General features: G+C 38.8%; 1 protein-coding gene and 1 long non-coding RNA gene across 7 annotated transcripts in view; both read right to left on the minus strand.

Annotated features, from left to right (window-relative positions):
* The window catches only part of LOC143893228 (uncharacterized), an 83,306-nt gene that overhangs the window by 12,296 nt on the left and 57,433 nt on the right, over positions 1–13,577 (minus strand). The gene's annotated exons all lie outside the window — the stretch shown is intronic.
* On the minus strand, positions 47–6,000 carry Nucb1 (Nucleobindin 1). Of its 5 annotated transcripts, none has more exons than XM_077398345.1 (11): positions 5,811–6,000; positions 4,347–4,482; positions 4,142–4,258; positions 3,265–3,486; positions 3,066–3,171; positions 2,900–2,976; positions 2,721–2,823; positions 2,448–2,628; positions 2,171–2,327; positions 1,604–1,651; positions 47–1,498 (listed from the first exon to the last, which is right to left on the minus strand). In XM_077398345.1, exons 1-11 carry the CDS (start codon positions 5,960–5,962, stop codon positions 893–895), a joined length of 1,905 nt encoding a protein of 634 aa, XP_077254471.1. In that variant the 5' UTR covers positions 5,963–6,000; the 3' UTR covers positions 47–892. The 5 variants fall into 5 exon arrangements, with proteins under 5 accessions (XP_077254471.1, XP_077254472.1, XP_077254470.1 ...); XM_077398346.1 differs by having other exon boundaries at positions 3,075–3,171; positions 4,347–4,488; XM_077398344.1 differs by having other exon boundaries at positions 4,347–4,488.

Here is a 13,577-nt window from a genome sequence, read left to right on the forward strand (position 1 = left end):
TACACAATCGCAAGATAATAACATATGTAAAGTTCTAACGAGTTAATACATTTTTCGGAAAACATTTATTTAGCAGTGAGACATTTTATACAATATGATCGCAATATTAGTAAAGAAATAGTTCGCTAAAAACAATGATAAACATTATCGGTCTTAGCAATTTGCTGAATTAATTCTGAGTTACAAAAAAAATTCAACAGTATATTGCACATGCAATAATTAGCTCTTTCCTAACTACAACCACATTAAGTCACGAAACGAAAAAACCATGTAAATCATTTCTTGTTATACATACATACATACATACATACATATGTCAAGATAAATTTATACTGTGTCCACAGCATAAATTAATGAAATATAATATATTAAGGAACACGTTCATGCCGCCAAAGCAACTACTAGCCTGCTTGTTGAGCAAATGCATAAAAGTATTAACTGTTTTATCGCAGCGGCTAACCTAATTGCGTGGAATTTTATCTTCACTTATTATTAGCTAGCAATTTAATTTATTACAGGTTAAAAAGGATCAGGGTATATCCTTTTAATTAATAGAATTAATTTATATTTATATATTGCAAGAAAAAGAGTTTACATGATTTCTTGCTTCCAATATCGTAACTGAATATGGCTGATGCAACGACAGAAGACTTAAAATAATTACAAAAGTAAAATTATTATCAGTATTTCTGGCGTAAATACACATGTAAATACTATATTTCGCTTGCACTTTTCTGAAATTAAATTTTTTTTAAGAGTCTCATATAGCCTTTTTAAATCGAGAACCATAGAACTTTGTCCAATATTTTTACTGGTCCACGATTTAGAAAAAAAATTAACTAAAAACATTTTTATTAACTATTCGATCATCACATTGCGTTAGCTACACTGTCTACATATTCGGTACAATGTTCTGGTTGATTTGTTGTTTAACGAGCTTCGGATCTTGTTGCTGTAGAAGATTGTGGCTGACTTGTGCAGCACCTTGGCTGCTCGACGGAACGTTACTCTGAGCATTTTGTGGCACTTGATTCTGCGTTTGTTGCTGTTGTGTTTGCTGCTGAGCTTGCTGAGGCTGGTTCTGGGTCTGTTGTTGGACCTGTTGAGGCTGATTGTGAATCTGTTGTTGGGCTTGCTGAGGCTGGTTCTGAGTCTGTTGTTGGACCTGTTGAGGCTGATTGTGAATCTGTTGTTGGACCTGCTGAGGCTGGCCTTGGAATTGTTGCTGTGCTTGCTGAGGTTGGCCCTGAGGTTGGAACTGCGGCTGTTGCGGTACTGGTACTTGATACTGCGGCTGTTGTCCCTGGTACTGTTGCTGCTGCGGAATCTGACCAGGATAATGTTGCTGAGGTGGTGGAACTTGAGGTTGATAGGGTTGTCCCTGGTATTGCGGTATCTGTCCTGGAAGCCCGTGATACCGCACCTCGACTTTTTGCGAAGGATCCACTTGTTGCGGATGATACTGGGGCTCGTATTGTTGTTGGTACTGTGGTGGAAACTGCAAAACAATTAAAAAAAAAAAACGTTAAAAAGAGGTAATCGCAAGTTCACTGAAAGTATAACTTGAATTGATGAAATGCTTCACACTTATGTAATTACTCACCTGCTCATGTTGGACGGGTAGATGTGCAGTGTCAGGGGGTGGTGGTAACTAACGACAACAAAGTGCACAAGCTAGGTTAATTATTCTAATTACTACGGATAGCACGTCTTTCAGTCAAAGCGATAGCGATGATAATGTCTACACTCTACGCAGATCTGTCGAATGACGACTCAAAAAACACGCTTATCGTGCTAGTAATTACAGTCGCGTATAACTGCGTCTACAAAACTTAGTCTTGGTTGGAAAAGCGATAAATGGGAACGTCTTCTAATGTTACCTCGAACATGCTATCTCGAAGATATATTATATATATCTTCGATATATATATATATATATATATATATATATATATATATACGAAAGCGAGAAATAAAATCGTTTAGATAGCTTTCGAAGTCATATATAAAAGTAATGTTCAAAAATAAATTCAACTCGATATATGCGGACATTTAATCCTATAGCAATTAGAAATTCATAACTAAACTTATAATACACAATATATAAATACAGTTTTTCTACTCAATTTTTAAGTGCAGTCAAGATTAAATTTGGTAATTAATCGCCTACCATTCCCTTGGCGATCATTTTCTGGATTTCTTCCTGTCTGTGCCTCTGGAAAGCTTCATACTCTTGTTGAGAATAAATTTGTTGCTCATCCAATCCTTGCCATCCCTCATCCTGCTGGAAATCGGGTTTCTTCGTTTTTTCTAAAAATTCTTGATAACTGCAATAAACAAAGACGCAAAATAATACATTTATTCGTTTTATGTGATTCTTGGCAATCAATTAGCATAAAGAATTCTGAATGTGAATCTTGGTTGGAAATAATTTCCGAAGTGCATACCTTATGAGACCGTCGTGATTAAGATCGGCCTCATTAAACACGTGTTCTCTCATCCTTTCCATTTCTTCCCGTCTTTCGTAGATATCATCTTCAGGCGCGCCTTCATTGTAAAGTTTATCCAATTCCTTCAAGAACAGAGCCTTTACCTCGTCTTGATCCCAGAAACCATTGCCATCCAGATCTGAATCGATTTGTCATTGTATGTGTAAAGAAGAACCACTTTTTAAGATAATATTAATCAATTCTGTAAATAAAGATAACAGTCTTTCCTACCATGAAGGTAAAAGAACGTCTTGGGATTAAATTCCTGATCCTCCATATGATCTTGCTTCTCCCATACTTCTTCCAGTTGTTGCTTACTACCGGGATGATGCAACTGCAAATGCATATTACTCATTGTAAAGTCTTTAGAAAAAAAAGGACTAGTTTATATATCCATTTTTTTAACTTACGGGTTTGTGATCCTTGTGCTTCTTCTTCATCGCTTCTAATTCTTCCTCGTACTTCTTCTTTTCTTCCTCCTTCAGACCTTCCGAAAATGAAATACGTAAATTCCAAAAATGACGATTACGTATAAATTCATAAATGAGCAAGCCTAGAAGCGTTATGTTCCGTTACCGGTATTACCCTTCATCTTTTGCTCCTCCTCGAATTTCTTTTCCATCTCGTATTCTTTAAATTGCTGACGTCTTCTTTTATCGGCATCCGCCAAGTCTTTCGTCGTCTGCAATAATTCAAAATAATAATATAATATTCATTGGAACAGTTCACACAAAAACCGGTCATATTTTTTTTATAAATCCAGAAGTTGTTCTACCTTGGCGATCAATTTCTTCAAATCATCTATCTCGAACGTATGCGTATTAGAGTGATCCAAATGTTCCGCTATCTTTAAGTGGTCCATGTCCAGACCGTTGATCAGATTATGCTCCTTGGTGGCGAGATGTCGCAGCCTCTCCAATTCCTCTCGTTTCAATTCATCGAGCTTCGTTCTGACCTTATGATCTACGAACTGCAGCTCGTGCGCTATCTTGCCCGTCTACGTACAAAAATATCTGATAAAATTTACAAATTCAATTCAATATATATGTATATATACAGAGTGAGTCATAAGTATGTTTTAAAACTTCATGAGCGTGTTCCTGGATAAAAAATATGAACAAACGTTCCTCTGAATATTACGCTTCATTATCGAAATGATGGACACAAACAGATTTCATAACAACTGAGTAATCAGATTCTTTCTTTCCACGATGTCTGTTTTGATTCTAAAATAGTATTTATATCGCTGACTCGATAATTATACACGTAAACAGCTAGCATATATGTTTGGCCAACCATGGTTTAAAATCAAATATCTTATACTATAACGAAGCATTTTCGGCCTAACGTTCATAGGAATATTTATTCATACTTTTTATCCAGGAACACGATTGCAAGGTTTTAAAACATACTTATGACACCATGTGTAGACAGAAAATATCCAATATATTCGACAATTCAATATCCATAGATTTCAATCTACTCGCGATCTATGCTTAGATCGGTGTATCATAGACGTAATAGTCTATCGTGTGAAATTTCATTGTTAAAGAAGCAATTATTAAAACACGACAAGCAATAAATCACGTTAGATTTATATAATATAAATTAATCCTATATAATATCTTAATTATTCTCAACATGAAACTCACACGTATATCATCTTCGTGGGCCTTTTCCAACTTTTCGCGGAACTCCGGGTCACTTTCCAAAGCCTGGACCACTTCCTTCAAGTACCGATGATACTCCATTTGATACTCCGCGTTTCCCTGCAAAGACAAACGAATTTTACGAATTATACGTTATCCGTATAAACCGGGGATCGAGATAGAATTATTCCAAAAAAAATATACCTACCAAATCTTCGGAGTCATCGACTTCGTTCTCCTTGTCATTGTGATCCTCCTCCTTCTTCTTCTTTTCGACAGGCGGTGCGACCGACGTCTGTATTATTAAAACTACTAAAACCAGTAATAGAAGGTACTGCATTTTTCTGGAACTAAAGATAAAAATAAAAAAAGATATACAAATGATGAAAGCATCGCGGGAAGAATGCGGGAGAATTTTTTTCCAACGTGAAATAGAAAGCGAAGCGTGTGTACTTACCAACATTCGACATTTATTTGCTTAAGTCGATTATTTGATTTAAGTCCTACTTTATATTCCCGGTTCAATGACAGTTCATGCGTTATCTCTTATTCGACAAAGCCTTATCAACGATTACGATCACATGCATCGAGTGCAGAAGACACTCGATGAAAAAAGAGTCGGCAGAAGAAAGCTTTGCACCACATTGATTAACCAGCAGGATTCGCATACACGTGCGCACGACACGAGTGGATCATGCGGATATCGCATGCGACATCGCGGCTCCGGGAAATCCGGAGCCAACGATGAAACGATCGTCAGTGAAAAACCACGACCGTACAGATTCCCGCGTAAATGATCGGGCCACGTCATCAGCTGTTACAAACGAGCCTCCGAGATGGTGCGTAACTTTCGCCGGATAATGGAAGTGGGCGAAATAGCGTAATAAACGGAATCGGTCGTTATCGATCATTAAGATAACGCAAACGCAGATGTGCGGCGTGCGATATGCGCGAATAACAAACGGAACATAAGAGCTAAAGATAAGGGAGAGCGCGGGGTCAGCTGTGAGAAGCGTGAGAACGTCTGCGACAGCAATTTCCGCAACAAAGACACACTACCTGCCTGCACGTTTCACGCGCGGCGTGTATAAATAAAAATTTCTTGCAATGAGACAGATGGCAATTGGAGAAAAGCATTATTGCACACACGCGTCTACCGTGTATAAACACACGTGGCTCTTTAAATACATTTATGTCACGTTCCATACGTTACATCCTATTTATGTCGTGCGCTCTTTTGTTTCGTATATCCGGAGCGCCCTTATTCCGCACGCGAATGTGCGAGGTGTCAAAACATTTCCGCGTATTTTTGCCTCGCTCGCTCAATCGAGCCTCGGATTGCGACACGTCGTTTTTGGCGCGTTCTCTCGAAACACGCGTGTGCGTGCGAAAAAGAGGACAACGGAGATACCCATACACACGCACACGTACATAAGTGACGGACGCAAAAATGCATGGGGAAAGGGACGTGCGTGCGAAGGTACGCGAACACGATCAAGGCCGCGAGGGAAGGTTCGTACGGAAAATCGCTCGCGGGATCCGCGGTGAAAGTTGAGCGAGAGTGTCGGGCGATGAAATCGGAGCGGAGGTAGGTTTTCCCTCCGAGAACGAAGCAGCGTTAACAGAAGGTTAAAAACGGAATCCCAGGGGTGGTACGGAGGTTTCGGCTTACGTTAACGGGCGTCGCGACGCCGGATGATGTCCAGGTGACGTCGTCGTGGATCGCCGAATGCCGCAGTCGAGAACGGACTGACGCGTGCGAGCGCAAACGCGAGCGAACGACACGCACGGTGGATAGGCTTGATAGGCACTGCCATGTATCATGTATCTCGCGCTGACTACCAGCTCGTGCTGCCACCTAATAAGGCTGACACGTGCAAGCGAGCAAATCGATATGTATGTACTACGCGTCATGTGTGTTGCTTTAACGCGCACATGACACGTCGAGATTGATGCTCGACTTTCAGGAGGCGAAATGTAGAGCAAGAAAGCAGGGAGAAATCGGAGCGTGAGAGATATGTATTTTGCAAGAACGAAAGGATAGCCCGCTCTCGTTTCGGTCGTTCCGGACGCTTTCGTACCATCGTCGCGTATCGCGTCAATGAAATCCAGCCACGTGGCGCGCACGCCAGATGGTGACAGACGTTTCATTCACGGGAATTGGCAATCAGCTCGTTGTATACCTAGATTACGTCTTAAAATATCGCAGATTCTTATCTGTCACGTATTATTTTATAATTAAGTTAACTCGTTGCGTTCGTGATTTGATTAACTTTGATTGGGATAGATTAGAATTGGGATTAGTTAAGCAAACTTTATTATTTGATTATATTATTTTAATTTTTATTTCAATAGATTTTACAAGATTTTCGTTATTTCAGCATGTAAGATTTTTGTGACATATCTTTATTAAAGTATTTTATATATTTTATATTTGTAAATATATATATATATATATATATATATATATATATATATAATGCTGATGATAAAGATGCGTAACAAACTTAATAATCTTGCGTGTCAAAGTAATGTAAAAACCTTGTAAAAATCTTTTGTATATCTAATATAATTAATATAAATCTATATCAGTTTTACACGTTATATGTTATTTAAATTTTAATATGTAAGATTTAACACGTATTATATCAGAATGGCTGTTGGCTAAAACTCTCTCACTGTGTACGTTATCTATTTTTTTAATAAAAAAAATAAAGAAAAATACAAAAAAATAAAAAATTATAAGAAATAAAAAAATAAGAAGAAAAAAAGCAGAAAAATAAGACTTATATATATATTTGACAGATATAGAATAAAACGGCGCAAGAAAAAGAATTAAAGATTGCTATTTTCCTTTTATTATTTTTAGTCAGTCGTTTTTTAATCTTCTTAAGCTGGTTCATATTTTGCTTCCGCATTTCCTAAAACGTCTATTACATAATCACTCACAGAAACATATCTATATAATATTTACATACGGAAAAAAAATTGGTTGTACAGACTAAATTTGTATAGTTGTTGACCCAATGGTTGATTCAACAATTATTAAATTGCACTAAAAAAAGTATAGTTCATTCGTGTCGACCAGCAAAATTTTTTAATCAAGAATTAAGTAATTCAACCAATATTTAATTAAACCAACTAATGTTTAGTTGAACGCATCGGACTATAATTTTAGTTGGATGAAACACATTTTGCGTTTTTCAACAAATTTTTTTTCTCAATGCGTATCTTTTATCTTACGTATATGTAGATGTATCTTTACTTTAGCCTGCAAAAACAAATTGACAGCAAGAGCACGCATGATCACGTGCACGCGTAGAAAGAATATATGCGGGAGTATCATTGATGCCAAAAATTTTTTCTACGATGGTTTTAAACCTGTTTCGAAATTATGGCATAAACAAGTTCCGCCAGTCCTTTTATCGAGTATGTAAATAAATTTGAGAATTCAATTGAGAAATATAATGGGAAAAAAATTTATTTAAAAGCGAAGTTCTCTCAAGTTATAACGCACAAGAGAAGTAAGCTGTCATTTGTTAAGCTTAAAAAAAAAGAGACTCTAGCCTTGTGTGCGCGCGCATATATTTCAATGTTAAATATTGAACAAGTTTCGCGCCTGTATATCTTTCGCGCTTTCGTGCTAACAGGTCTGAGATTAAACGAGTAAATTCTGCGACTTTGTCGCGCGTATAAAGACTCACTCGGACAATATGAGAGTTGAAAAATATAAACAAAGATAAAGCTAAATCGTCGTTTAATCCGCTGAAAAAGTTGTGCGTCGCGTAAGCTCATTGTGCGCCACGTAATGCGGATAATTGCGACTGTTTCAATTCACGGCTCGATAGTTACACTGGCCGAGTGCCAGACAGTAGTCGCGAACGTGCGGCTCATACAAACAAACCTACCGACAGTCGCTGATGACTATCTTCCGACCGCACTGAGAACTAATTTGTGGGGTGCAAAGAGCCATCGCAAGCCGAGCTTCGTGCGCACAGTTGCGAAAAAGCAAAAAAAAAAAAAAAACAAATCATCCATAAATAGCATTAAGTTTCCGCGAAATAAAATCCAGCGAGGTTTTCGATGCCGCGTGATCAGTTAGGACCATAGAAAAACTTATTTACTGTTAAAAGGTAAGACTTTATGCAGTAAACAAATCGACCAATGGCTATTTTGAGTTTTCGACAATACTCGACTGCTTGATTTGTCAATTTGCTTATACTGTTTGAGTTTTTTTTACGCGCCATGATCCTTACGCCGCGAAGTGCCTCGCCCCGGGAGAGACGTCGAGGTAATTAACGCGGCGTATAAAGCCGAACCGTAAAATTCGCGATCGACCGAGAGGAAAAAAAGTAAGGATCGCGAACGCGGCGTGCCAAAACGCGGTGCCGCGCCGTGAAAATCTATTACCGGTCTTAAAGCCTCGGGCCAATAACCCCATTTACATTTTATGACCGGCTGCTCTATCTTGATTTGGGCGGCAAGTAGGTCCGGTGTGGTTCTCGCCCTGGAAACCGGAAAAGGAACACTGAGAGCGCTAAGAAGGGAGAGAAAGAGAGAGAGGAAAAAGGAGAGAAAGCTACGTATCGATGGCGAACGAGCGAACCGACAGATCGAGGTGGCCTCCGCAGCATATACACACTGAAGTTTACGACCACGCCCCTGCTAAACCTGGTGCAGGACACGATTCTCCACTTGGCCCTAGCCCGAGTGTCGTCACTTTGAATACTCTCCCCCTTCCCTCCCCGTGTCGTTTCGACAATGCCTAGAGAACTAATCTACCGCGAAAATAATGCCGATATTCTTTAGCTTTGGATAGAGGGATTTAAATTATCTTTTTTAAAATATGTGCACATATCTCTCTCATATCGGGATTTAAATCTCCCTTTCCGCACATTAGTAGGTCGCAACTCAAGGAATTTCATTGTGCGGTGTTTCGTCAGGCATAAATCATTAGTTTCAGTCATAAGCAGTCTGTCACAATCGCGATCGATTATCAAGCGAAGAGAAATTTCCAAGGTTTGGGACTCCCCTAAGTTTTCTCTCCCGGATGTTTGAATGAAGGTTTTCGAATAGCAGAAATATATGACTCGAGTTCCGTTATAAAATATCATATCTCGATAACGGTATCATATCCCATATACAATATGTACGCCACGTCATATTTTTGAGCATCCGTTAAAATCCGGATGAGTCACATCGCTCTATTATCGCAACAATAGTGTTTCTCAACAATATGTTTAATACGTAAAGAATACGATATGGAGTACCGCTATGGAAAGCCCTTATTAGATCGATCGTCGAGAGAGTATCTCGACCCCCCGCCGGTGCCCGTGGATCACACGCGCGTTTCCACGTTCCGAATACGAAATGACACGGGGAAGCCACCCTCCCTCCCCCCGCTCCCTCCCCGCTCCCTCCCCGCGCCACCCGGCGAAGGTTTGAATTCCTCGGTTGGTCATTAGGACGGTATACCTGTGTCTACAATCTTTTGTAGTGGCCTGTTACCTCGCCGGCCACAATGCCCCGGGCCCCGACAAGTGTTTTCATATCTGATTGACCCATCTCCCGGGCAGGGCCTCCGACAAACGGCTAATTTTTCTTCGAGCTAACGACCTTCATATACCTGACCTCCATCGCCATTCTCCCAAACCTCTTACCAATATCGCTTCTTTTGTCTTTTCCCGCTTCTGCGTCGCATTTTGCGTCCGCCTATCGCGAAACTGCGCAGTCACCGGAAACGCCGGTCGCGAGCCGGTCGTTCACGAGGACGTACAGGGTATAGAATCTACCGTCCCCCGTCTCCCCGCGTCCTCTCGTACTCTCGCGGACCCTTTGCGCCCCGCCCTCGCCCTTACCTCTTTCGACAACGCGCTCCTAAGAGAGGAATCGGGCGCTGGGGCCGCACGGCGCGTTCTCCACTAGTGGACCACCTACCGCGCGGGAACGGCGCGTATCCTCTCGTGTCCTGTCGAGGACCCGCCGCGAGGAGGTCCAGCTTTTTTTACCGTTACTCATTTCTTCGCGGAATTCGGCGGGGAACATAAAGGGAGAGATACGAAAAGCTTGTCGCCCTAAAACACAGTCACTTCTGTCGCTCAAATGAAGCTACGAGTGAAAATATGAATCATCAAAGAGAAATCTCGCCACCGAGTTTTTCCAAAAGACAAAATTATGGGCAAAATTCCTTTCGTGATTCCTTCGGACCTTTTCTCGACAGCTTTAGAGTGTTAAAAGCGCGCTCATCGATATAATCAAGCGTACTTTTCAAAGTTGCGTCATCGATCAATATCCTCTTACGACATATTTATCATACATTATAATATTATCAACACGTTATTATCCTTATTAATGAGTAATCCAGTTTTCTAAAATCAGTTTCAAACTTCCGCGTATCATAGGCGCGATATCCAGATAGCAGAAAGAGAGATAAGATCACGTCAATTTAAGTTAAAATGACAAGGCTAACTCATTATAAGTTTATAATAACTATTCCGTTGTTATCATTTAGCCACAATCTGTTTATAAAAGTAAATAATATAATAATAAATGTAATTCGGATATATATGCTTATAATTTTATAGTATCTCTTCATAAGAAATTACGTATATTTATAGGTCCCCTAGCGATACTAATTTCTAAAAGAAAAGTTTTATACTGTTAAAGACTCACGAATGGTGATAACGTAACGATCTAATAAAATTCTTTATTGCAATATTTTAAGTGGATAAGTAAATATAGTAGATAAGATGACGTATTTCATATCCAAAAATTCTATTTTGCTCTTAATGGATAATCACGCCTTATATGCTACTCTAGAAGCAATTAAGTTTTATAGAGAACATCGTATTATGTTCCTTGGATTTCCATTTCGTACGAGTCATAACTCGCAGCCATTGTGGAGATGCTGCATTTTATGGGCCATTGAAAACGATTTATAGTCAAGTCTACGAAAACTTCTTGATTTCAAATACAGAAGATATCATTTTAATTAAAGATGCGTGAGAAGTATTAAAAAAGTTCGTGTTAATGCACTTAAAGCTATAGAGGCATGTAGCCTTTAGATCAAAATATTTTTATCAATGAAAACTTTGCGCCTATCAAAACTATCAACATCTCTAGATCCAAATCGACAAGAGTGTAGCACCAACATTAATGCAAATTTTTATCAAATATTTGGGAGAAATTCGCAATAATGAAATAAATAAGATCGAAATCTTAACGACAGCTAACCTTGAATCAGATTTACACGTCAACTAATTCTTCTTCCTCGAAAGAACGGAAATGTGCAAAACAAAAAGAGAAATTCCCATCATTTTTTATTACAAACTCCCTTGTATAAGATATGCTGCAAAAAAGCGAAAGGATAAAGAAAGAGAAGAAAAAAAGAATATGATAAATGATAAAACTGAGACAAATATATGTAATGGAAGAAAAACAAGAATATAACAAGAAAATACATAACAAGATAATAAAGACGAACGTTAAGACAATGATAAACAAGATAAAAAAAATTGTAAAAATCTTAAAAAAAAACCAATGTCAAAGAGAAGAAAAAGATAAACCGCTTACTTGAGCTTGACAACTAAAATTACTGATCCATCATTTTCTATTTTTCATAAATAAGATCCTTCTTCTAAAAATAAAAAAGAATATGTATCGGTTTTGTTCTATTTGCAGTAGTCTATTTAAATTTGAAAAAAATTTAATTTATTTATAAAAATTAATTTAATTTATAAATTTTTCGATTTTTTTCTAATGATAGCCAAAGCTTTAAGTATATCAGAAAAAAAATCAGTTTTATATCGACAAAAATCAAAAGACATTGACAAATCTTGAGTTTGTTTTCCCTTTCCCTTTCAGTTTCCCTTTTCCCTTTCAGTTTTTTTTCCACCTTCGCTGCATTAAATATTGTATCTCGCATCGGTTTTACTTTTACTTTACTTTTAACTTTCTCCACATGAGTATAGCAATCACGACCAGATGCACTCTGCGTTGGTCGCAGCCTATCTGGCTTTACGAAATATTTTTCATCCCATCCATCTGTGCCGCTAAGTATCTTCCCTCGTTTCTCCCGTGAAAAATTCCTCAGGTTTATCTCTTCGAAAGAACATCTAAGATAATTCATGGGGTAATTCACGGGATGATCTTCGCACCACTTTTCTCACGCCTGTCCAAATTACTGAAATTGTTTTCCTAAAACTGCATTTTTCAGACTGCACGTTTCCTGTACATTTGAATATCTCGAATAAAATCGACACGAAGAGATAGCGGAGGAAGAGAAAAAAGGATTATCGAGAGTGTAGGTAAAAAGCATAAATCTCTCGTTTTCAAAGATATATATATCTGTTAATCTTTAAACTAAGTGTGACTAAAATGTTATCAATAGCTTATACAATTAGTGTTCAGAGCAGGATACCCTTTATCTTTAACAAAGAGCACTGTTAACAAAAGTTGCCTGAAGTAAATCTCGGAAATAAATGACATCCTTTCGATTGTATTTTCAAACTGGAGATGCAAGTTGATTGCTTTTGTGGAAATATAAGAGAAAGTATGAGATAAAATGTTTTCATATGAGGCATCCATTTTCGATAAAAATTGAAAAAAAAATTTAGAAATTCGACAATTAATGGCATTCGTGCTCTTTGAAACTCGCTTTTTCATGAAAAATCACTCGCTTTCTGTCGCTATCATGCAGTTGAAGACTGCATATTCGGCAGTCAGTCTTGCTGTCGAGAGTATTTTGCTCTCAATACTAAAAATATGATCGTGTATAAAGACGCAGTATAAATCAATAATTATGTTTCAATTTACGAAGGATTAAGTTATCAGGAACGGAGATCAGGAGAACGGTTATCCAGGAACTCGCCTTCGGCTCGTGCGTCGTCTCCGCACCCGGGAATTTTCATCTTACAGCACTTGTTGCACAAATAACTATTAACGCTGAATTCGCGGTCTCGATTTGCTTTTTCAGAGAGAAAAAAAAGAGAGAGCGAGAGAGAGAGAGAGAGAGAGAAGTCCTTCTTGCGACGATTGTGCGACAAGTGTTCGATACTAGAGTACCGACGAGTGCCGTCGCTGACAACCGCCTTCAAGAATGGACATACGGAATTACGTATCGTCGTCCATCGTGCAACCTCTCATTTCCCTCCTACTGCAATCAGCGGCATTTAAGCCTGGCTTTCGAGCGTTTAAGCATTTAGCCGCTTCCGCTATATCTCGCGGTTGTCTTATACCGGGCATACTTTTTTCGCGGAACGGGATGGCTCTCCCTCGTTCGGTTCCTGGAAGAACGGACGCGGCGATGGACGCTGGTATGTCACGGCATGTTGCCGACAGGAACGTGCCATGTACCAGTCACCGTTGATCCTCATTCACGTAATCGTCACAGAAACCCCGAGATCGATACAGGCATGTATCAGGGCGCAATTAGGCTTAT

Source organism: Temnothorax americanus, unplaced genomic scaffold, assembly GCF_048541705.1.
Source record: "Temnothorax americanus isolate GAGA-0224 unplaced genomic scaffold, ASM4854170v1 Scaffold12, whole genome shotgun sequence".
Classification (NCBI taxonomy): Eukaryota; Metazoa; Arthropoda; class Insecta; order Hymenoptera; family Formicidae; genus Temnothorax; species Temnothorax americanus.

What these genes read in the sequence shown, in the direction of transcription:
- Nucb1 (XM_077398344.1), bottom strand. Translation starts at nt 5,962, where the DNA reads ATGATACATGGCAGTGCCTATCAAGCCTATCCACCGTGCGTGTCGTTC. An exon ending in GCGTCGCGACGCCCGTTAAC is followed by an intron (nt 4,489 to 5,810) that starts GTAAGCCGAAAC and finishes TTTTATCTTTAG; the next exon opens with TTCCAGAAAAATGCAGTACC. An exon ending in AAATGATCGCCAAGGGAATG is followed by an intron (nt 1,652 to 2,170) that starts GTAGGCGATTAA and finishes TGTTGTCGTTAG; the next exon opens with TTACCACCACCCCCTGACAC.